Source organism: Boleophthalmus pectinirostris, unplaced genomic scaffold (assembly GCF_026225935.1).
Source record: "Boleophthalmus pectinirostris isolate CB_2022bp ecotype Guang Dong unplaced genomic scaffold, ASM2622593v1 HiC_scaffold_16, whole genome shotgun sequence".
In the NCBI taxonomy this organism is placed as follows: Eukaryota; Metazoa; Chordata; class Actinopteri; order Gobiiformes; family Gobiidae; genus Boleophthalmus; species Boleophthalmus pectinirostris.
In genome coordinates, this window is record NW_026571095.1 from 13,074,772 (window position 1) to 13,100,674 (window position 25,903).

At 37.3% G+C, this 25,903-nt stretch overlaps 1 protein-coding gene across 1 annotated transcript in view; it reads left to right on the top strand.

Moving 5' to 3' along the window:
• dpp6b (dipeptidyl-peptidase 6b) overlaps window positions 1-25,903 on the top strand; it is a 94,416-nt gene that overhangs the window by 45,452 nt on the left and 23,061 nt on the right. Inside the window, exons 2-3 of the mRNA XM_020923993.2 lie at window positions 18,984-19,098; window positions 25,202-25,300. Of these exons, the coding sequence (XP_020779652.1) occupies window positions 18,984-19,098; window positions 25,202-25,300 (214 nt within the window). The remainder of the gene's footprint in view (window positions 1-18,983; window positions 19,099-25,201; window positions 25,301-25,903) is intronic.

Sequence of the window (25,903 nt, forward strand, 5' to 3'; positions counted from 1 at the left end):
GCAACCGGATCAGGTAGGACTTCAATATTGTTTTATTCGAGCTGTTTTACGTGCCTGGTCTGTTGTGTTCGTTAATATTCCTGTAAACCAATAATCTGATGTGTCGCGTACTTGCCTAGCCTGTGAAACTAAAAAGGAAAATTCAAGTTGCAAGATTTAGCTACTTTTTGATGCACGTTTCTTTCATGTTTTTCCAGGGTGTTGGGTTCTTTGTGGTTAGTAGATGCTGCATATGTGCTTGCACACAACTTCAAAACTTGTGCATTAATATTTAATTAGCTCCCTTGTAACCCCAGCCAACAACAATTATAATCTACAGTAGATTCTATAACACAAACAGCCCCGGTGATGCCGTGTTTGGTTTAATGAAAACTGGCTTTTATTGTTGCATGAGATGTGAATCAGAGACGAGCCAATTTTCCTGCTGAACTGTACATAAAAGTTGATAGCTAAATGGAAAAAGCAGCGTGAGTGAAGGGGAGTGGGTGCTAATTGCTGCCTATTGTTACGCGTAAAACTAGCTTTAAGAAAACTGTTAAGTAACATAGTGAGGACCCAGTAGACATCTGATCCTTTTGGGGATTATATAACTAGAGTGGTCACTACTCAGGTCAAAAGGTTTCGCCTGTTTACTCTAATGTGCATAGGCCTGTCACGATAAACAAGATATAATGCAATAAACAATAATATTGAAACTACTTTATGCCACTGACACCATAATAATAAAGCAAGATAATCCCTGTAAACCATTTTTAAATAGGCAGTCCCATTAAAAGGCTTTAGCTGGAACAAATAAGTAGCAGGAGGAACCAATAATTAGCCGTAGAAGTCTCTTATTAAACCTTTAACAGCACAAATCTTATGCTATTAATGCAAAGATACTCCAAATCCTTCCCACTTTTACAAAGAAAATGTACACATGATACATATTGAGTCCCAAAATTGTTCCAGCTTATATATTTAAGTATACTGAAGTCAATATAGTAATGAAAAAAGCCATGACGGGCCTAGTTGTGTAACAAGCAAGCTATTTATTCTTTACAGGTGAAAATGAGCACAATTTGGACACTTGAGATAACAACTCTTCCCCGTTGCCTGCATAATTGTTGATTGACCTGTGTGAAATGATTGTGCTTGGTGTTAAATTCAGACCATCCCTTGCATTTTGCTCATTTGACCATGCATATTTCTTCCTTTGGTGAACGCTGTCGGCTCCTTTGAATTTTTTAAGTGTAAAATGTTTACTTTCATGCCCCATTCAAGCAAGAGTGCAGACTTGACAGCGTAACAGTCCCTCTTTAGCCATGCTTGGAGCCAACTAGGGCATTTTTTGAAAGGCTCAGATGAAAATGGGAGCTAGCGAAATTCACATACTCCCTCTGATATCCGCACAAAGATTTCTGGGTAACGTCCTCACCTCATTGACTTATATTGATACAGTATGTCTCCTCTTCTCTGTGGATTACAGGCAGCTCCTTCCTGATTGGATATTCTTCATCTTTCTATGAACGGACAGAAGAGGCTGATCTCTCTGCTCATATCAGTTTCAAATGCAAACGGCCGCAGTAATGGATCAGGCTTCCAGCTTCTTTGTGCAGGAAGTAACAGACATCACAGACATGAACTCTACATTGTAGATTCTTATGCTGCAAGGCAAAATGTTGCGTTTAGTAGTTCCAATATATGTTAATGGTAAGATCGAAAATTGCAGCCATTACTACAACACACCATTATAGAAGTCATTTGAAGCTTGGAGAGCCCATGTCACCCACTTGCATTAGTTCGGCACCACTGCGAAGAGGCTTCAAAGTGTGAAAGAGCCAAAAGCTTGAAGGCAAACGTAAATTGCCTCCGTGCTTTGTGGGTGTAAGTTTTGGATCTGGGTTTGTTGTCTCAGATTCTAGCTCTTCACAGCTAAATCCACTGGTCTGCATCTTCAGGTGAATGGGCAGTCTTGTGAAAATTTACACACATTTTTGAAAACAGAAAATGTAAATATATTGGGTTTTGAGTTATCATTTCAAACGATTAAGACCTTGAACATGCCAACTGTAATTCACTGGATTCTTTAATGCATATACACTGTTCATTTACTCTAACAGACAGAACTGAAATAGAAATCTACTTTGTTTGTACAGCACATGAATGATACTTCTGAGGACTATATAAGATTATACCAATATAAATCGTGTTAAAGATCTGGGTCGCCAACCTCAACTTGCACAATGGAGCGACAGCAGCCCTAGATTTCAGAGTGGGAGAAAACCCTTTATCTCTGTCAAGAATAATATTTTTGTGTAAGCCTTTTTGTGGTTTTGTTTGTTACTCTCTTGACAAGATTGGATTTTGAAGAAAGGTTCTGTAAAGTTCTCTATTGAGGAAAGGATGAAATCTGTTTTGGTTGAATTTTTTATTGCAGTACTTCAGTACTGCGATAGAACAACTGCAGAGAATGCAATCTTTTGTTTTAACCTGTGAGACATACACTACTAGCATATGGGTGGGATTTTTATTGCTGTGGGACAGAAAAGCCTTTTGGGATAGAACTGCCTTTTTTGACTTTTTTGAGCTTTTACTCCTGGTCGAAATTTAGTTCCAAGCTGTATGTTTACCATTACCACGCCATAATATGGTATTTAGGTTTTTTAGGTGTTCACTCTTTCACAAAAAAGATGCAACTAACAATTATTGTGCTAATATATTAATCTGTTGATATTTTTTGATTAATTGTTGATTTATTAGATCACAAAAGACCTGTAAATATGAAATTTTTTGAAATTTAACTAACTAATGTTTGTGTGATGTTACGTGAGGGCATCTGAATAGAGTTGACCTCTACTGACAAAGTATAATTTTATTTTTGGTTTTGATTCTTACTAATTTTCTGGTATTACTTAGATGTAAGTACTGCTCTGTGTCACTAAACTTCTTCTCTTAACACATGGCATGTTTTGGAACCCAAGTCTTGTCCAGAAAACTATTATTTGAAATCTAAATTAGTTTTCCATTAATCACCTGGTTATTGGACTCACACCGTCACATCACACAGAAAGTGATTATTTATAATCTCAAATGAGTGGGCAGAAGGGAGTTTTGCCATTCTTTTCTTAAAACAGATGCTATGCTACATTAGTGATGGGCCTGTCACAATAATTACTACTAGTACATCATCTTATCACTCAATACATGACAGATGGAACAATCATTTTGGGGAGTCAATATTTATCTTTCTTGATTACTTTTTTCTTTGCGCAATTTGTGGTGATTTTTTTCTGCATTGTAAGATTTTAGCCATGGAAGGTTTTTTAAAGGAGCACTATGCAATTTTTGGTTGGGGGTCCGTCATGTGTGTTGTTTCTATGGACATGACATTGCTCTGCCAGGAATGTTCCACAGTATGACATTAAACAGCTCTATCTTATATTTATTAGATTACATGTGGTTTTATAGCTCAAAAACGCCTACAGAAAGAGGCATTTTGACTGTGAGTGGGGTCACCTCTCCACAGATCTGACCTTTAACTTGGTCTGGTTTGGTCTCCGTGATGATAGAAAGGTTTAATACCATACTCTGAAACATTCCTGACAAAGCAATACCATCTCCATGAAGAAAAGCATTGATGAACCCTCTAACAGAAAACTTACACAATGCACCTTTACAATATTGCACATTTAGGATACTTTTTGGGGGATAATTCTGGTTGGTTGGTGGTTTGGTTGTAAAAAATTATCGTTTAGGGCCTATATTTACTTCAGTAATATGTGGCGTTTCAAAATTTGCTATTGTGACGGGCCTAACTAGTGATTAAACTTTGCTTGGGTGCTAGTGCTGCTACAGTGCTGCCATTTAATACATGATAATAACAGGGCTTCACTCCCCACAGGTGACTCATTCAAAGAGCTGCAGAAAATCTTGTAACGTACGCGCACATATTCGTCCTGATTAGACAAGGTTTTTTGTGTGTCAGCTTCCTGTGTAATTATTCTGAAAGGATAATAGCTCTCCTGTTTGTACTTTGGATTTGACTTCATTTTTAGGAACTTTTTTACATTTACTTTTTGGATTTTTTTTTTTTTACAAACAAGTAGCAATTAGGACAAAAAACAGTGGGGGTTACCTCATCCTGATTCCGCATCTCCCACATCATTTGTCTGAATTATGTTTCCTCCGGTGATTAAAAGATACAGTGTCGAGAGCTTGCTGGTAATTCATATCCTCTGAGACCACACTTCTGATTTCATTGTTGAATTTTTACGTGGAAATTGAATCAGCTGGAGATAAAAACAAAAACAAAACTTTCCTATTCAATATGCCAGATGAATGATTCTTACAAAGTGGCACAACGCTGCAGAAAATACCGCTTCACGCATTTGATCATGTTTAACCGTTGTGGATGTCTTCCCATAGCCTTTCATTTACTATCACTCAAGCATATGCACTAATAAGATGGCCCAGATCAAGGCAGATTTCTTGGCCATCTGCTTTTTTATTTTTATTTCCTTTAAAACCACATAGGAAATCAATACACTTCTAATTACGGTCACATAATCCGCAAAGCTCCTGCTCTTTCTATACAGATACAAAGCTGTGTTCCCTAATGATACCAAACAAAATTAATAACTTGCAAATGAGGGTGTGGCACAGTGATATTATTTTGAATCGTGATCTGACCCATCGATGAACTGTCAGTTAAAGGTACCAGATTTCTTCCCATCGATTTGAGCAAAATTTGCCTTCCCCCAGTACAGATATGTGTATAAGCAGCTCAACATATGTCTGCTGTTTGCTGTCTGCATCAAATTATGAAGTGTTTCACTGGCTGATAATCAGGAACTTTGCATCAGCATGCTAGTTGTTGTTAGATTTACCGTGATGGCAAAACTCCACTCTGGCCTCTGAAAGTTGTGAAATAAGCACTTATAAACTCATCATGGTGAATAATTAAGATGCTTAAAATGCATAAGGTCAGTGAGGAATCAGGTACAGGTCATAATTTAATCATAAAAACTATAATGATCACAATTTTAGAGAGCAAAAATAAGTCAGTTCACTTATATATAATTTAATACAATCTATATTTAACAATAATTAAAATAATTATTATTTTCAGATCGTTTGATTCATAAGCTTATCACATACTAGAAGGATTGGATTAATGTACTAGACAAGTCTTGCGATCATTTCTTTATCTATGTCGTTCAGTTTTTGTAAACTGAAGGGTCAATATTTATCTTGTATTAGGGCTGGGCGATATGGATCAAAAAATATATCTCGATATATTTTGCTATATCTCGATATATGATATATATCTCGATATATGTTCAAGAAAAAATAACCCCCTAAAACTGAAAACTGCAAAAACAAATCTGCCAAATTCCACAAGGTCCTTTTTTTAAAATTGAAGTGTAAGAGGTCGACAGTTCATATAGGAACATTTAAGGTTACAAAAAACCCTAATTACATAAATAATAATTTAACTGTAAAATAAAAGAAATAATACATATTTTCTTCTTTTCATTCATAAATAAAACAACTCAACACAAGTTCATCTTTGCATTAACTCTGTTATCCAGACCATAATCATAACCACGAGCTCATTTAGCAGAAAGAAGCTCAGGATGTTCCTTATTTCAATAGATCGATGTTATTATCCAGCAGTAAGGAGCTCTGAGGTTTAATCCCACAATCCACTGAAGATCAAACTGATCGTTTCCAAACACTGTTGTACAAGTGACACTGCAGCAGATTATTCATTTAAATATTCTGCATAAATAAACTTTACATTGCTAAACTTTACAATATATAAAGCATAACGACTCTAGAGCCGCATCAGCCCGTTTGCGATAATAATGTGTTTAATGCAGTTTTGCGCACGTGTGTTTACATTTTACAGAAACGAAACTTAAGCGCATTTGCATAAACAGCGCACTTCTCACGCAGCTCAGCTCGTTTAGCTTCTTTCGGGCTAAAGGACGCGACTCGGTGGAATATGAGGATGTGTTGCTGATGTTCTTGTCTGTAAATGGTGGAAAAGGTTCGTGGTGCTTGAAGTTTTTCACTGGCACCAACTTTCGGCGTTCACGGCGATAGTGAGAAGTGAAGGAGACGCGAGCGAACAAAATCAGGGAGGCGGGAGCGCGCGGAGGCGACGAGAGAGAAGGTAAACAAGCCAAGCGGCGAAATCAGAATTGAATATAAGCATTATATCGATATATACGATATGTCAGAATTCATATCGAGTTTAAAAACTATCTCGATATATTTAAAATATCGATATATCGCCCACCCCTATCTTGTATAGGCTTTCTTTGTACTACTGGGAATTTTTTTTTATTATATTTGGGCTATAAGATTTAAGCCGTAAAAGGCTGAATTTCTATGACCCATTACAGAGGCAAACTTAGTACTTAAGAGTTTTATTTTACTGTTTATATGTTGCAGCTCATGATTTTTTAACAATATTGTACATTTAGAATAGTTTTTGTGGTTTAATTTTAGTCTTGGGTTATTATATTAGTGGTATAAATTAGTTGCAGTATTATCATTTATCATCTGTAGTTACTTAAGCACATTTTATTTTATTTATTTTTTTAACAGGCCTACCAACAACAATCAAGTATCTCTGTGTTTGGTCATGGTGTCAATAATCATGAATAATATAGAATTGTTTCATGTTACACATACAAGTAATATGCTTTGTTTTTGCTCGAACATTTAGATCAGCCCCCACCTGCTGCTTAATGTTGGAGGCCAACACTGTTGTGCAAATGAGCAACATTTTGTTCTAAAGCCATAAAAGGGCTCACACAGCGCCTTGCCAGTGAATGGCATTGCGTTCTCGGGTCCACAGTTGTAATCGCTACTATAAAATTGATGTTCGCCTTAAGATATTCTCATTATATGGACTTGATACGGCTACTTTACTCCGTATATGTGCTATGCTTTGTTTTTGATACTTTTCTTTATCTCTTTAAAATTCTACCTCATTTGAGACATCTCCCCAGATCCATGGCTCCACAGCTAAGTGTAATAGAAACAATAGGAGCTCCCTTGGCGTCTCTCCGGTAATGTACCTTCTCTGACAAACTGACGAGCGCGAGGGCCCCTTATGGACTGCTTAAATGAGACACACTGGCTGGGTTTAATTTAATTTCAAAGTTGACAACATTCACAATACTGTAGAGGACTGGGAGAATAGAGTCAGGCAAAGAAAACATTTCGTAGTTTATTGAATAATTTATTCCCAAGTGCAATAAGATAATGGCATAAAAGTATCGCTGTAAATCATTTAATACTATTAGGACCTGAGGAGCTCACCTACGGCTGCCAGATAAGACTGCAATGTGCACAACAAAATGAGGGAAATCTGCACGTGCACTCATCTATGTTTTATTACTGTGGCAGTTAACTTAACAGGCAATAGTATGAGAGCGCCCATGCTAATGGCAACAGCCTTGAATGTGCATTGGATTTTCAGTTATAGGAGCCAATTTGAAGCCAAGTTCAAGCCAGGAATAGTAATTTACGGACCAAATAGCAAAATAAAAACAACAAGATCATGTAGAGCAGTCAATATGAACATTATAAGACCAAAATGACAAGGTTCACTGTAACAGTTACAGAGAAAGAGGTGACAGTTTTTCAATGTATAGTCAATTGGAGCCAGGGTTAATGGAGCTGGAAGTGCCCCCCTGAACACTTCCTGCTAGCAGGAAGTGTGGCAAGCTAGCAGGTTAGCTATATCCATTTATACAGTCTATGGATCACACTCACAGCATGCATCTTCGTGGTATAAATAGGCCCAAAAGTTAATATATCGACTTATCGTTATGACAGAGCAATTCATTTTGGGAGCCAGTATTTATTGTGTAAGCCTTTTCTTTGTACTAGTGGGAATTTTTTTGGTTATTCTTTCTGCAAGACTTGAGCTGGTTGAAGGCTGAATTATAAACAAAAATTCTAAACTAATTACTTTTACTACAAATTACTATTTCTGCTCAGATTTTTAGACAATATTGTACATGTAGAATACTTTTTTGTGACTAATTCTGCTTTATGGTTTGCTCTGAATATTATCATTGATCATCTATATTTCAGCAAATTATAACACTTCAAAATTTGTTAGTTACAAATCTAGTTACAAACCTAGGCCTAGTTACAAAACGTTACTGGTGTAACAATAATGGAAATATCGTGATATCGTATCGTCACAGTTCTCACAGTAGTATTGTGAACCATCACAATATACTGAATTACAAGTCTCTTTGCTTAAATAAGAGTTATGGTGCAGCAATAGCTAAAAAAAAAAAAAAAAAAAAAAAGACTGAGGGAACTACAAAGACCATGATCCTTTGCTCAGTTCTAAGCACTTTTAAGTCTTAGTTCTTTGGATTAAGTCTTGGCAAGACATTTTAAGAGGAAAATTGTTGCATCCCTAATCATGAGCCTCCCCATCATATCGTGAGCTTTCCCACGATATTGCCATAAATATCATACTGTGAGGTTCATACCTCACGGTGCCTCACGGTTAACCTCACAGTTAATTTCTGCATTTCTGTTCCTCATTCTGCAAGGCCATTTACTTTATAACTATTGTCATTAGTTATAAGTGAAGTCTATCAAAAGTTTGTTTGCCTATCATATTGAAACCATACAGCATAGAACATTTGGCTGTATTTAGGATTGTGCAAATATTTCAATTTTCCATTCCTGATCAGAACTGCATATCCAAACAGATTTGAGTCTGAAATGTTCTAACTTGTTAGCAGTACTCTCGGGTTTGTAGCAATTAGATTTGGTCTTCTGTGTTTTGGAAACTGCTCACATTTTCGGTTTTGGAATCTAAAATCACAGAACACATATTAAGCTGGAGATAAAAATACAAGCTACTAAAAGGCAATTACAAAACAGGCCAACATGAGCAGGTATTTTAAAATGTGCAGCTTAGATCCTTCTGTTACGGTGAGACAATTGCTGCCTGAATTCATATTTCTGCACAGTGTGGGATGTGGTCCTAATAAAAATGCCGTTTCTTTCAAAATACCTCCCAAAAGTAATGGAAAAAAATATATTCCGATACAATAAACTGACATATTTCTGACAACCGCATTCACCAAATTGACATTTTCTCATAACAACATTCTTTGGACTTAGTTTATTTGGAAAGACATCTGCTGTCAACATTGGGAGAGGACTGACGTTGAGGCCCCTTACTTCTATGAACCAAAAGACAGCTTGCATGAATAGTTAATCTCTCTGATGAATGGCCATGACTTATTGATGCTCTTCTACAGTAGAGGAAAAGTTTAGCCCAATGGTGCAATAGTGTCAGGCTCTATCTTTGACTGTTACTACATTACAGTGGCTGGTCGGATTGCATTTCAGGTGTCCCGTCTCAGACTAAACTTGACTGCTCCACAGAAGTTTCCTTTGGATCATATTTGAGATTCTCGAGGTATAAGGTTGTAAGCCCGCGGCAAATATCCTCCATGGCACTCAATGGTAAATCAACGTCCGCATTAGTTCCCTTACTGCTCTGTGCACCGGCAAGCACCATCGCCACAGCAAATCTGACTCAAATGACTCTCCGGGTTCCCTTGGAAACCAGGTGCTCAGAGATCAGCAAAGATCCATTTCACACTCTAGCAGCGAGCGCCCAGACAAAAAAGGAGGGTTCGACAAAGAGGGAACAGAGAGGAAAATGCGGATTAGCTGCACAGAAAGTGAAAGGATAAAACTAGCCTGACCTTAAAGATGCCCCCATTTTTAGTGGAACGTTTTGTCTGGAAATAGAATCAAAATGCTAACAAATGGATTGAAAAATGCGTTGAGCGAGAGCAAGTGCACACAGTTTGTTTATGTGGGGTGAAAATGGCGGCGTTATCATTTATTGATGAAGCTTTTATTGTTATCATCAGTAAGTCAGGCGTGATACTAGTTCACAAAAGCCAACAGCAGAAAACGGCAGGCAGACCATAATACTCATGGTGTCTAGGGGAGACAGGCAAGGTTGAGATGGCTACTTGAACCGGGTAGCTCTACACAAAGGTCATGTTTACTGATGTTGTGATGTGCAGGGGAAGCGTAAACATCACAAGAGAGATGAATTTGGCTTGAACTTCGGTTTTGAAGTTGTGGAAGTCTTACATCATTTATTTTCCCTTCTATGAGTGAATGTTCATTTGTGGTTTGAGTAGGTGGCTAAAACAGTGCTCATTTTACAGAGGAGTTAAGTCGGTAAGATCCAAGCACTCAGCACATTAAGCACATTAGAAACAGTGTGTTGTGAGGATAATGGCGTCTGTCCTGACCCTTTGTTTTCCAGCATGCATGATTATCACACTGCTGTACTGTCTTGTAAGCTCGTAACAACAGTCGCAAATTACACTTTCTTCAAGCTGCTATATTACACACAATGGATTCTTGTGAGCTTTAAGTTAAAATGTTATAATGTTGTTATCTCAGCAAAATCATACCTGGAGTTGTGTTTTGTTTTATTCACAAATGTTTCAGTAATCCTGGTTTATAAGCCTGTCTATATCTCCAAAGCTCAAAATGCATTTTTCTCCACCCTGCGATGTCATGCAGTGGTAGCTACATTGACAGCTACCTTTAACCTTTTTACTCTTTAGATTAATCAATTTGTTGTTTACAGCATGAAAAGCCCATTAATGTGAGACCAAAATAAAGCTTAAAAAGTGATGCCTGATAATAGTTTATTTACAGTGTGTTTTTCTTATTGCTACATAGAAATATTACAATAAAGCCATAGTTATTTATTCTACTCTTTACAGCTCACACTAAGGATGTGCATTCGATTCGAGAATTAATGATTGATTTTCAATTAATCATTAATGTTTTTATATTAAAATTATCATCATTATTATTACTGTTACTGATCTGCATAAATAAACTCAACGTTACAACATATAAACCATAACCACTATAGAGCCACATCAACGTGAGATAATGTGTTTAATTGCACACATTTGTTTATGTTTTACAGACACGAAACTTAAAATCGCATGTCACATTTGCATAAACTTAAAGTGCTGCTCTTAGCTCTTAGCTCTTAGCGCAGCTCTTTATTTAACAGTCATTTCACTCCCTTTATTTGTATTGGTCACTTTATTTGTATTGGTTACCGTTGTGATGAAAAGACTGAAAAGTGTCTTTTGGACAAATGCACTTTTATGTTACAGTAACCGGGATTCTGCGTTTGCATCATGCGTTTCATGATGCATCATGACGGGGTACTGATGTGCATGTAAATGCACTCATTGAGTGGTATAGTGATCTCCAAGGAGGTGCCAGAGCCGAAACATGGGACTGTGAGGCCACAACTCCATTGTTTGCTCTGTCAGACACAGCCTTGTCTCCTTACATTACACACTTACGTTTGTCGATTAAATTGAACGTGATCGACGAAATTCTTAACGATCAATTATTCGTTGACAAATCATGCCCATCCCTAGCTCAAACCTTATCCTATTACATAAAAACAAATCACTCAACAATAAACTGAACACATGATAAATATTGTGCCTTAAAATATATTGTTCAAGCATTCATATATTGAACAATAAGTTGATATAGTAATTATTGTGACAGGCCTACTCTTAGCTCTAGATATGCTTTAGAGCTTGTGTATAGACCAGATAACGATGTGATCACTGAATTAGTTTACGATTACTCCAATTATCGAAAAGTTACGATTAATTGATTAAGTTGTTGTAGCCCTGCTGGCCACTCTAGCCAACAGAAACTTTTGTATTTTGTACTTAACCACAGTAATGAGAATGGTAATGATAATTTCAGAGTCCATTATTGACTGATTGTTTTCCCCACACGTAGCCTTAATAGTATTTGAGTGCATACAATGTGAAATACCAAGGCTCATGAAAAATGCATAGTGTACACCTCTTAAATAGGAGCTTTATTGGTGATTTAGAGTGAAAGCAAAAGAAAAGAACTCCCCTGTCCAGCTGTAGTTGTTCACACTAATTTTAGTCTAACCTTGAATCAATGTTTCACACTCAAACAGTGCGGCGCTTGAAGTCATAAACATAACTACAAAAGCAGGTGCTTGAAACAACAGCTGTGGATATGTTCACCAGTTTGTTTTTGTACTACATTCTCACTCCAGTCAAACAAAGTGGGAGATATTAACGCAGGAGGCCGATGTCTGCCCCTCCCATAGACTGTATAAAGAAGTGGACTTAGGTAGTGTAACATCACCCATAACGTTTGGCTCCACTCAAGTGAAGCTCACGAGGCTGGCATTTAATGGAACGAACTTGGACCCAGTTCCATATTAGGATTAAGAATTTATTTACACCAAATAGCGAAATAAAAACACCAGGATCATGAAGAGTGGGTTAATGTGAACATTTTAAGACCAAAATATTGAGGCTCACACAACAGTTACAGAGAGAGGAGTGACAATATTTCAACACGTCCTATTTGGATCATGGTGGAGGCAGGTTAACTATGTCCCTTTACAGTCTACGGCCCTTCCTCTGGGGGCGTTCCCTGTAAGGGTTTTACAGTGAAATGCTGCACATCATTTGATTTCTATTGGATTTAATTGCGGAAAAGCTGCTTGACCTCTAAATGGGTAATTGGATGGCTGTTTACAGAAATGCCAGGCATAGCAGACACTGAGCTCTGCCTGCGTTTTCTTCACCAGAATTAGACCGGTGTGCGACCCCCTGACACACGTGTTTGAAATGGTAAATGAGGACAATTCTGTGTCTGTGAAAGATGGTTATTTTTGTAAGAAAGAATTGCATAATGTGTTTTAATGGCTCTTGTAATATCCTGTAAGATTATCAAGGAAGTAGCCTGGTAAGTGTACACAACAGGTATAAACGAAACCAATTAGAATATATGGCAGTCTGACTATTTCTAATGATCTATTCAGTAAACCTTTCCTAGTTTTGGTACCAGTTTTAGTATCTATCATTATCTGGGTTTAGATTTTTTGACAACACTAGTGCATTCTCCACCACCTGTTACCAAAGGATGTTTTACTATGCAACTCAAATGGAAGCCTATAGGGTAATGATGACTAATAATGATTTTCCCACTCTTTGCATTACATTTTACAAAACCACCCACCACATTTTAACACAGCGTAACACATGACAACTGCCAGCTGTGCTTATTCTCATGCTGGTGTGACGCTGGCAGTGAAGAGGCCATATTGTGGAGTGGTACTTTTCCTCTGGGGCGCGATTCAGCTCACAGCACCAGCTCTTATGGATCTGTACCTCAGTCAGGAACAGTCTGCTCCCGATCAGATACTTGACGCTTTATTGCCCATTTGTCCTGAAGTGCTGCCATTTCCATCCTGGATACAAAAAAGAACAAGAGATACCAGGCGGAAGCATGACCTAGCCCCATGTCAAGTCTGTATTTGGTTGGGATTTAATTCTCACCGTACCGGATCATTGCTTTACCTAATAGGGCTGGGAGATATTGACAAAATGAATATCTTGACAATTTTGATAGTCTTGAGGATATTCAGACAGTATTTTGCTAATCCTTGCTGTAAATTGTAAATTTTGCACATATCAAATGGGCTGTAAAAACACACATCACAAAAGTGCAGAAATATCACTCTAGTTTTTGTTTTTTATACCAGGACTCTCCAACCTTTTTTCCATCGGTGAGCTACCTTTACAAAACAGAAATTCCCAGAAAGCTCCTAATTGTAGCGGTTGCAACAAACTGAGTATAAGAACCACCACAAGTCTTATTTGGGTACAGTTAGATGCTTTAAAAACATAAAGAATTATCTAGTTATTAGTGCACAGAGTTAGGCATAAAAATTATACATTTACAATGGTAATAGGCATTTAATGAATCAGATTTTAACTATTTCGCAGAATATGTATAATTCAAAAATCCTTTGGCAAGCAACTTGGAAGAGGGTGGAGAGCTACTGTAGCTCCCAAGAAACCCCTGCATTATACACTGCAAGTTCATTTTTAATTTATTTTTTAAGACCTAACTCTGCTTATCTCCAAAACTAGAACTGTGATATTAGCAGTTTTTCTGTCTTTATCTCCCAACTCTAACCTCTTGGTACAAATACTAGTATTACTATTGGTTATTAATTACTGACCATTTCAATTATTAGAGAAACGTTTATTCAAAAGAAAAGAAAAAAAAAAGGTAAAGTATGTAACTTTCTTTAGGTGACATATCACCTGCATAATTTCGGTTGCCCTCCTCCAGGCCAAATACGACTCAGGTTTGTGGAAATGCAAGTCTGCTCACATTAAGTTTTTCAATGAAATAAATACAATCAAAAATGGATCTATAAAATCTATATTCTGTATATTGAAAAATAATTAGCTTTTAACTTTTTTTCTGTTACCCACTACCTATAGCAACACCAAGAAAAACAGCTGCTCCATGTGTTATTTTGCACTAAAGCTGCAATTAGAGGTTGACTGTGTTGTACCACTGGAGTTCAAATGTAACACACAGACCCGTATCTAACATTGCCCATTAATCATTCAATCAATGCCCCTGCTGTTTTTCTGTGCGCTCAGTGTCGATCGACTTCACTGAGACATTTCTACACACAGACTACATGAACACACATTTGAATGGAAAGGACCGCGTAGGCCTGTCACGATAACACATTTTGAAGCATGATGTATTGCTACAGACAAATACTGATAAGGGAGAATATTGAAACTACTTTATGCCACTGACTCAATAACAATAATGCGAGATAATCCCAGGAAACCATTTTTAAATCGAAAAGGCATGAACTACAACAAATAAACAGCAGAATTAACCAATATTTATCTATGTAAGTTAATTATTCAACCCTCTGCAGCTCAAATCGTATTGCATCACAACAAAAATACCCCAAATCTCCTCACTTTTACAAAGAACATGTTCACACGATACTGAGCCCCAGAACTAATTGTTCCAGCTTTCATATATTGAACGATAAGTCGATATAGTAATCATCGTGACAAATGAAGCATTGAGGTGTACTATGTAACTGCTTGTTTCTATAGATATGTCATTGCTTTGCCTAGAATGTTCCACAGTATGACATTAAACAGCTCTATCTTACATTTATTCAGTTACAGGTGGTTTTATAGCTCTAAAACATATGTTCTGACTGTGAGTGTGGTCGCCTCTCCACAGATCTGACCTGTAACTTGGTCTGGTTTGGTCTCTGTGAAGATATAAAGGTTTGATTCCATACTGTGAAACATTCCCCACAAAGCAATAACATCTCCATGGAGAAAAGCATTTGACAGGTTCTCCACCAGAAAGTTACAGATTGCGCCTTTAAAATAGTAGTCTGGAGCTTGCTTTCCTGTTACATGTGCATGCAGATCCCCCTCATTAACTCGCCGATGGGTCACTGAGTGGCCATGTTAGCGCTCACAGCATGCGGAGCGAGACCAGTTCTAATTGCTAACAGGGAAATCTACAGAAGGCTGGATACAGGTGGCTGGTCAGAGACTGTTCTTTGACCGCAGATACACACAACGTCTTAGGCTTTTAATTAGGGAAGGCGGCTCTTGAATTGTGACCTGTTTCCTCCCAGGGCTCTCAATGCAAATTTGATCTATTCATAGCGGAGTACAATGACAGCTTTGGCATCGTTCTCTCCCCAAACTCTCCTTAAAATAACATTGACAGGAATAAGATTAGAACCACGACTCAGGTTTGCTGTAGAGAGCTTAACTGTCGGTGATAGATTTTCACTCAGACATATTCAAGGATGAGCACTAAAATCGAAATAAACATTTTAGATTTGAGAAGGGCGTAATCATACTTACGGTGTTTCAATATTTTAATACTTGAAAGTTTAAAAATCTTTCTCAATGTGGTTTCCATGGCCACAGTTATTTTAAATCATTAAATAAATAGAATACATTCACCTTTCAATAATTAATAATTGTAAGGGTAGCACTTCTAGATTATAAATATAGACTAGACGGCGTGAGCATTCACACTGTAAGTGCCAGTGTAACAGTTGGGTTTCTGCAGTGGCCCTAGTGACCCTGAACTGAAATAGTTTTAATAAACGTCAAGTAAAATCAGATGCAATTGTCATTTGAATCAGAATAGTTATTTTAGAGGTGGACAGTTTTAAAGTACATGAGTTTTGTTTTCTTATCTTTTAGATAAAAAGGCCAAGAGCTGATCGCCATCTTCAAATCACTTTGTCTACAATTCAGATCTACTCAATATTCTGAGGTTAGGGTCCTTGCCAGTGAAATAATATTGTGATAAAGGTTTCAAAGATAGTCATCTGGACAATGTTTTTGAAGTTGAGCAGTTCTGACTAAACCATACAGTCAGATTCTTCTGGCTTTTGCGTGGTAGAAGTTTGTTCTCCTCGAAGGTGAACATGCTTTCAGTGTTTCCCATTAATACAGTAGAAAATGATGCCCCCCATAAGCCAAAATTTCCCTCAGAACAACCTGGACTATATATTCTATAGGCATAACAAAATTAGAATTTGTTGTTCATTGTAAACATTGTAAACATATAAAAGAGACTACAGTGGTCCAAAATGACTGCTTAAAGGTTAAATATAGTAAGTGACATTTACTCCACAAATTGAATGATTCAGATGTGTGTTATTAATATACCTTAGGCTATTTAAATAAAAATAATTTGTGCCACCATAATCTTAACCAAATCTGTTGGAAACTTTGGGCTTTATCTGTTTTACTATCATTTAGAGGTGGGTGATATGCCAAAAAATAATCAATAAAAAAATCAAATCACAATCATTAAGAGGTAACTAAAGCCCCCTGCTCCTTCTGACAGGTTAAATCCTTTATAATTCAATCACCCTACCACTCTTTCTCAGCCTTAAACACTGACCAATAAGATGAACGGGTGATGAAAAGAGGTTTGTCTGAGCACTGAGCTGCAATAAACAGAAAAAAACAGAAGGATTTAGTCAGATTTACCCATGTTGTGTTTTGGTCTATATAATCGTCTACATTATTATTAAATTCTTGACCACCACTTGTCTAATATAAAAGCACTAATGCAGTCAAACTTAATGCAAAGCAGCTGTTATTGTTTTCACTTTCTCCCCGCTGAAAACACATTCTGCTTAGGCTGGTCCATTCTTGCTGAGCACTTCTCCAGCTTTATGGAGTGTGCAGTCCTCTGAGGCCACCTGATGACCGGAGAGCAATCCCGCAGTTAAAATGTTGTGTATGTCCTGTGGATTTCTTGCAGTGTCGGCTTCAAACGCCTCTGATTAGCCATCTACCATCTGCTGGGCCAGCGGAGGAGAGTGCCTCATTATTTGGTGGCCACATCTCCCCTCCCTCCCTCTCTCTCTCTTTCTGTCTGTCTCTCTGTCTCTCTCTCTCTCTCTTGTCTCTCTGCTTCTCTCTCTGTGTATCTCTCTTTCTCTGTATCTCTATCATTCCCTCTCTCTCTTTCTCTCTGTCTATCTTGCTCTTCTCTGTCTGTTTTTCTCTCTTTCCTTTCTCTCTGTCTCTCCCTCTCTCTTTGTTTTTGTCTCTCTGCTTCTCTCTCTTTCGCTCTCTCTCTCAGTTTCTCTCTCGTTTTCTCTGTCTATCTTGCTCTTCTCCATGTCTCTCAGCTGCTCTCTTCTTTCTCTCTGTCTCTCTCTTTGTTTTTGTCTTTCTGGTTCTCTCTCTCTCTGTGTCTCTCTTTCTCTCTCTCTCTCTTTCTATTTATCTCTCTTTCTCTCTTTCAGTTTCTCTTGCACCTCTTTTTCTCTCTGTCTATCTTGCTCTTCCCTGTCTGTCTCTGTCTCTCTTTCCTTTCTCTCTGTCTCTCTTTGTTTTTGTCTCTCTGCTTCTCTCTCTGTGTATCTCTCTTTCTCTGTATCTCTTTCTCTGTATCTCTCTCATTCTCTCTCTATTTCTCTCTGTCTGTCTTGCTCTTCTCTCTGTCTCTCCCCCTCCCTCTCTGTCTCTCTTTGTTTTTGTCTCTCTGCTTCTCTCTCTTTCTCTTTCTCTGCATCTCTCCCTGTATATCTCTTTTTTTCTCTGTCTCTGTCTTGCTCTTCTCTACGTCTCTCAGTCTCTCGCTCTCTCTCTCCTTTCTCTCTGTCTCCTCTCTCTCCCTCTCCTGTCTCTCTTTGTTTTTGTCTTTCTCTCTCTGTTTCGCTCCTTCTTTTTCTGTCTGTTTATCATGCTCTTCTTGTTTTTGTCTCCCTGCTTCTCTCTCTCTCTCTCTCTCTCACACACTCTATTTGTCTGTCTATCTCTCTCTATCTCTCTCCTGTCTTGCTATCAGGGCACTCGGCAGGGCCCCTTTGTACGAGGACTGGCACGGAGCAGCCGGGGAGGTGGGGGGTGATGTGTTGATGTTTAAGTGGCTGAACGACTGACACGGGAGTGACAGAGAATGAGCCGTACAATGTTCAGTCCATGGCACTACAAAATGTAACTGTCGCTGTAGTAATGCATTTTTAAACCCAAACAGCACTTGTAGGTCGTGCAGTATTTCACCGTGTGTAGGAACATACATACACGCTGAGTGCTTTTCTGTGTTGTTAAGTGGCTGCAAAACCAATTTAACAGGGAATGTCGAGAAATTGTTAAAACATTACAATACTGGGTGTGAAAAAGAGACCCTTAAAATCCAAGATATAGCAGCTCTAATTTGTGTTGAAAGTTAAAAAGCAAATAGATGGGCTTTTAACTTCATTTTAAACTAACATATATTTTATACAGAATTGTGATCAACCTCTAAGTCTGAATACTATACTATATGATGTAAAAAAAAAAAAAAATATATATATATATATATATATATATATATATATATATATATATATATATATATATATATACACTACACCATTATCATTTGTTCCTCTAAACTCTAAATCATTTATGTTTTGGCAATGCTTTTTCACAGTTACTGTAAGTTTATAATAATTCCCGTACCTAAAGGTTGGATACTGTTCCACTGTTAAACATTTGGTTGTTGTTTTGCAGGACCTAGTGGGGAGTGCGCCGCCCCAGAGGAACTGGAAGGGCATTGCCATCGCTCTGCTGGTCATCCTCATCATCTGCTCGCTCATCGTCACCTCCGTCATCCTGCTGACACCCCGTGAGTACACTACAGCAAGTACTGCTTTAGGGACTCCTGAGAGTTCTGTCACGATAATTCATCAATTTATCATTCCATACATGATAGATTAGTATTAGTATTTATCGTGGGTACTATTTCTTTGTACTAACTTTTTATCATTCTTTGGTCAGATTTGAGCTATAAAAGGTTTAATAAATGACTATTAAATAACTGTTTCATATATTTATTGCAGCTCATGTTCATTGTGAATAATTTTTGAAGGAAATCCTGTTTTAGGGTTATTGCTTTAGTGGTGTAATGGAATTCAATATTATCTTATATCATTTATATTTTCTTCAGCGATATTTCATACTTCAAAATGTATTAACATGACAGGTTTTATCAAAAACCATAACACACAATTCATTTTAGCCAGTCATACCAACTTGATCTTAGCTAGATCAATATTGTTTTGTGTTTCAGTCCTTGAGAAAAAGAAAAATATAACTATTGCTACAAAATAGTTATTTTAAATGTTATGGGTGGCATAGTGGCACAGAAGTTAGTACATCAAGAGGATTTAAGGTTTGATTTGATTGGGGTCTATTTGTGTTTGCATGTTCTTATATTTGTCTATGCAAGTTTATTCTGTCTCTCATGCTTCTAAACCATGTAAAAGGGTCCACTCTGCTATTCTAAATGTCCGTGGTGCTTTCCTGGTTAAATACCTAGGATATAAAATTCTTAACCAACTTTTTTGAAACTAAAGTAAATATTAAAATACTGAAATATTGTACTATTTTCTGATCTATGCTATAATGTTGTTTCCTCATCAAAAACATAGAGTTATGTTTTGTTTCATTCACACACACAAACCCTATAGATTTAGGCTGTGATCTTCTCTCAAATGGAAAACACTCTGTTCCACCTTATGATATCACGTGGCAATACAGGAAGTGCTCCACTGCGTTTTTAAACTATTCATCTTCACTTGAATCATTTGGAGTCTTGGAATTGCTAATCTCTAAAACTACCATTTCATGACATCATAACATGGAACTGAGCATTTTGAGCATTGGAGATGTAGACAATGTAGACTCACAATAAAGGGTTACTCAAGCGTGTGAATGAAATGGTATGTTAATGGTAACAACATTCTAACATGTCTTAAAACAGCACAGCATTGATATTGTTTGATAGCTAAATTTCCTTTTTTATAATGTATTGTTATGTATCGTATTTTAAATGCAGATTTCTGATATTGCAAAACCCGTATCTCTCACAGCCTGACCATTATTTCTGCCTCCTACACACATCTATACAGCATGAGGGTTTGTGTATGTATTTATCTAGCCTTGGCGTCAGGTGTGGGCAGAAAACCATTTCCTTTGTACCTCAAACAGCCTTACAAAAGAATACCCCAGCAAGGCAGCTCCGAGTGAAGGCCCAGTGTGGTATTTGGGCTGGCACCAACTGTGGTTCTGACATAAGATGACATTTGGTGAATTGTTGGAGAAAAAGTGAAGGAACAAAAAAAAAAAAGTGGATTGTGGAGATGTGGAAAACAAGATTTGTATTCAGTCAGAAAGGTTGGTAATGTGTGTTGTATATTGGCCCATTTTCTAGAAGATTCACAGTGTGAGTACTTGGCAGTGTTGTGTAGGCCTGCCATGATAACAAATTTGAAGTATATATTGCTGAAGATATAGACGGTAATATTGAAACTATGTTATGCCACTGACACAATGCGGATTATCCCCAAAAACTATTCTAAATGTACAATATGGATGAAAACACAGACTGCAATAAAAACATAGTCATAGAAGTCGTGTATTTCACTCTCTACAGCTCAAATGTTTCCGTAGTACAAAAAAATGACAAAGAGTTCTCCATTAGAAAAAAATGGTCATGATTAATATTGAACCCCAAAAATGATTGTTCCATCTAACATAAATGAAGGAATAAACATGCTACTCAATGCCGATTCTGATACCCTTAGTGATCCATAGGCGTATACTAGTCTATGTGGTCTTGTGGTTTACTTGTTCTGATACAGCTCAAGATCATTCTAAAGCTAGTCATGAAAGATTAATTTCTGTCCTGTGAATGTAACTTTTCTAGTATTTCATTGCTCAAATGAGTATTTAGCTTCTATAGTAGTTTTAGTATCAATTAAAATCTGTTTTTCGATACTTACAACACCTAGTCCTTGGTGATGAACTTTTCCACAATATGACATCAGCAATTACCTCCGTAATGGCACATAACCCTCATTGCTGCTATGTTTTTGATAATGAGGGAAAATTGTATATTTTCAAGGATGATCTTACTTTTATAATTATGCATAGAGCTTTGTCACAATAAGATATAATTTTGTGAAAGCATAAATAAGAGCAGAAACCGCTCAAAAGAACAAAACGACCCTGGTAATGGTTCATTTGCTACAAGGGAGTTCAATGAAATTAGTTGCATTTAAATATGCTACTTATAACAAAGATGTGGCCATTTGCAAACCTACCATGCTCCAGGTTCAATGAGTCCATTTCTATTGAATGTCAGACAGAACACACTTATTTCACAGACACTGGAGTTTCTGTGGTTGCACTTTGGTTTAATACAAAGTTATCATCAGGGGCTCATAAGGAGGAAATGAGGCTTCTAATGGATATCCAATGCAGGATGTCTTCAATGAAACATCGGAAATACAAACTTGAATGTTCTTAGGACTTGAATGTTCTTAGGACATGTACTTAGGCTGAACAGAATTATTTTTTAGCATTATTATTTTGCTCATAGAAGCCAGTATGATCAATTGGTCCAATGTATGTTTATAACAGAACACTAAAGTGGGATATTCCTTTAATTAAGATGAAAGAAGATTTGCCAAAATAAATAGTAGTTAGTATTAAAGGTGCACTATGTAGGTACATATGTATGTTTTCTGCTTCTGTATGTTTTTATTACATTGCCTGAGATATTCCACACCACATCTTCATTTATTAATTTATTCATTTACAGGCATTATTATTGGCAAAAAATACAAGCAACGTCTCTGTGGAGATATTGGAACGTACATGGTGTGCCTTTAATCATGCATTTACTGCATATACTATTTGTATATTGTTAAAACTAGTCCAATAAAAAGTAGTAGGCAGACAGATGTGAGAGTCTTGTTTTTATCAGTACAAATCAACCCACCTTTTGTAGTTCCAGCTCTTCTAGTGAGATGGTGATAAAGTAAACCCTAACAAGCTTTAGATAGAGCAGTGCCTACAGTTAGCATCACACCTCCAGTGAATTGATAACATCAGCTGCAAAGTATTAATATAATAGACCTGTTTAATGACAAATTGGGGATATGTTTGCTAAAACCGATTCAGACAGGTTTTGTTTTTTACACTAAGTGGTGGACAGTGGCTAGCCAGGAGAGGAAACTATTACATTGTTAACCCACTCAGTGTTGTTGAATATAGATTATTATGCAGCATTGCTTTCTTCCATTTGTCAGACTGACTCAATATCAGAAATTCAATTTTTCTCATAGTGGAAATAAGGCTGTCGCTCTGCAGCGCCGTTCCTAAGAGAATGTGTCCGATTCCTTTCAAGTCGGTAAACACTTGACAATGTCTGACGTGATATTTACACAGTAACATCTCGTGCTCAGTCACAACACGACGCCTGTTAAAAAACTGTCATGTCAGTGAGTGGAGCGGACCGGCCTGTCACACTCAATGCTTTTGTGTGTGTTGTTTTTCGAAGTTAACTTGCGCACACGCGACACTTCAAAACCGCCTCTACACCTGCCCTAAGCTGCTGCGCTGTTGTCTGCCCCACCTGCAGCTGCTCGACCTGCTTTAGAGCTCATTTAAAGTTACAGAAACGGAGGGAGTCCAGGCCCTGCTGTTTAAAACGAAGCTGGCAGATGTGAACCGATGCTTTCAGATCAATAGAGCAATACCTGGGGCCTCGTGCGTGTTTGTGTCTGGCTCCAAATTGCTTTACCTAAAGTGTGGGGAGCTGCTGGAGATGGTATCTGAAGAGAGCGCGTCTGTGACAGGGCATGTGTGAGTCTTAGGCCCCCCGAGAGAAGCAATACAGGAAGAATAAACTAAACAAGTCAGTCACTACAAGCAAAAACTCAATGCATTATAAACAAATTGAATTCAGTCACTTAAAGAAGGGGTATTATACTTTGTGTAGAATAAATTGCTAACATATATACATACTTAGATCACAGTGTTACTTTTTATTGTTTTGGAAATGCTGTATTTGTGTTATTAAGTTCCACTTTTGTTTTTGACATTCTGAATGGCCTCTCCACACTAAGTCACTCCTCCTTCAGAGCGCTATCACATTACAATACATTTCGCTAATGAAACTACTGCACATTGAATCAGGTTTTTGAAATTGTAGTATATTGTTTTGTATCATGCATATTTTTTGGAAAATGGGCTTTCGATACGATACGGTACTGCTAATGGTAAGAAGGGTTTGAATAGGGCAAGATTGCTAGATTACTCAAACATGCATGATGGCTAAAAGCTCTTCAGGCATGATTTTGATGAGGGAACATTATACCAGGGTAGAAACCTCCAAAAAGCTGATTACCCCCCTCACAACCCTGCAATACATTTATTAAAAGAGTTAGTAGAAACTGTCTTTCAAAGGAAATTAAACCATTAGTACTTTTTATGATAGAAAAGTGGACCACTCAACCATGGACATTAAACAAAGGCAGATTAGTCACTGTCTATTTTGGATATAGCTGTTAATTCAGTCTTGGGAGGTTGTGATTTTAAGCTAAAGGGGCCAATTTTATGCATTTCTGAATTTTTAACTAATGGACACCATAGCCTAGGTTTTATCCAATGTTTCTAGTGACATATTCTGCTTGTCTCAATTGAGATCTTATTGCTTTGAAATGACTAACAGTATTACATTAAACTTGCCTATCTCCATGGAGACAAGCAAGTGATGTCTTCAAGCCTAGTTACAGAACAGATCTGCGGAGAGGCAACCCCACTCACAGTAACAATGGATGTCTTTCAAGGCATTTTTGAGCAATAAAACCACCTGTTATTGATTTAATCTAATTAAATGAACGCAAAATAGACTTGCCCAATACCATACAGTTGGACATTCCAGGCAAAGCAATAGTTTCCATAGTGACAGAACTCTCACCAGAAAAGCTACATATTGCATCTTTAATACAAATGTATGTGAGTTGCCCCAGCCTCAGGTTAATCAAAACATTTACTCACTGATGGTAAGAATACTTTGAAAATTTAAATTTAATTACAGAATACTTACTGAATACCTGTATTAAAATGTATTTTGCAATGTATTCTGATCCATGGTCCAGTCAGAGTACTGTATTCTGAATACTTACAATACTTTCACAAAAGATTGCTTTTAAATTATAGTGTGTAGACACAACACAGGATTTAAAATAGCTTCATATTTGTTTCACCATTTGTTCTGCATTTATTTATCATTGATTAGAAAAGAAAATATGATACATGCCACACATACATACCATAGTGTTTTCTGTTTCTGTGTGATCAAGTACCGCCATGTATTCCTTTGAATACATATAGTGTACTATATTGTACTGTATCTGTATTCTGAATACCACCAAATGAGTAAATGTAAAATAGTTACTCAAAGTTAGTATACAGAAAATGTAGTCTCTATACATGTATTCAGTTACTTCCTAACACTGCATGTACTTAGTGCCAACATGTGATACTAGACCAGTATCTGCTGCCATATACTGTAGAACATTTCATGCAATACTATGTGATACTTCCAAAACACACTAATTTCTTTCCATTCAGGTGTCCAAAGTAGTTTTAAAAAGCTTGAACATTTTATAATGTAAGTCTTTATAATAGTATCCAGCAAAGTCAAAGTCAAGAAAAGATTGCATACTCAATTTCCATCCTCTTAAGGAAGTTCTGAACTATGAAATGTAAATGCAGTCAGCCTCAAAGTCCTTTAAAAGACAATGATGTACTTCGACAACCATAGAACCAGCGAAACAGATATTAAATCAAAAAGCCAGGTCTCATACCACACATCTCAAACCTATGCATATTGTACAAGTTTAGCTGATATTTTCCTTGTTTGATGTTGCTGACAGGTGAAGATGACAGCCTTGCCCTTAAGAAGAAAGTCACAGTGGAAGACGTGTTTGGGCCAGACCTGAGGATCCATGACCCAGATGCTAAGTGGCTGAGCGGTGAGTGCGCTGCCCGCTTTTGGCATTTAGCGCCTGTCTGCCTCCAGAGGAAAGTGGGCATTTTCTGACACCTCCGGACAGGTATGGCTGCCCATAACTCCAAGTGAGGAGGCGGTACTTAAATCAGACATGCTTTGATAGCTTGCCCGTCTGTATGAAAGCGTTTGGTTTTTCCTCCATGCATTTTGATCAAGATAGTATTGTCAATTCATAAGGAAATTTAAACTGGGTTATGTCACTTAATAATATCCTATAATTGATACAAATACAAGCTCAGAATGACCACATTTTTCTCTTGTTTTGTTTTTTGTGTATTTACCTATGGCCTCTTAAACAGGCTCATGTTACATTACTATGTGATCTGTGTTTATAATATTGTTTCCTCATCACAAACATACCTGGAGTTGTGTTCTGTTTCCTTCACACATGTTTAACATGCAAATCCTGCATATTTAAGATGAGTTCATGTCAAACAGAAAACACTGCTCCACTTTGTGATGTCATGTGGTAATACAGAAAGTGCTCCAGTGTGTTTTTAAACTCCATACAGCTTCACTAGAATCATCTGGATGATTTCAGGCCTGGAATTGCCAGTCACAAGGT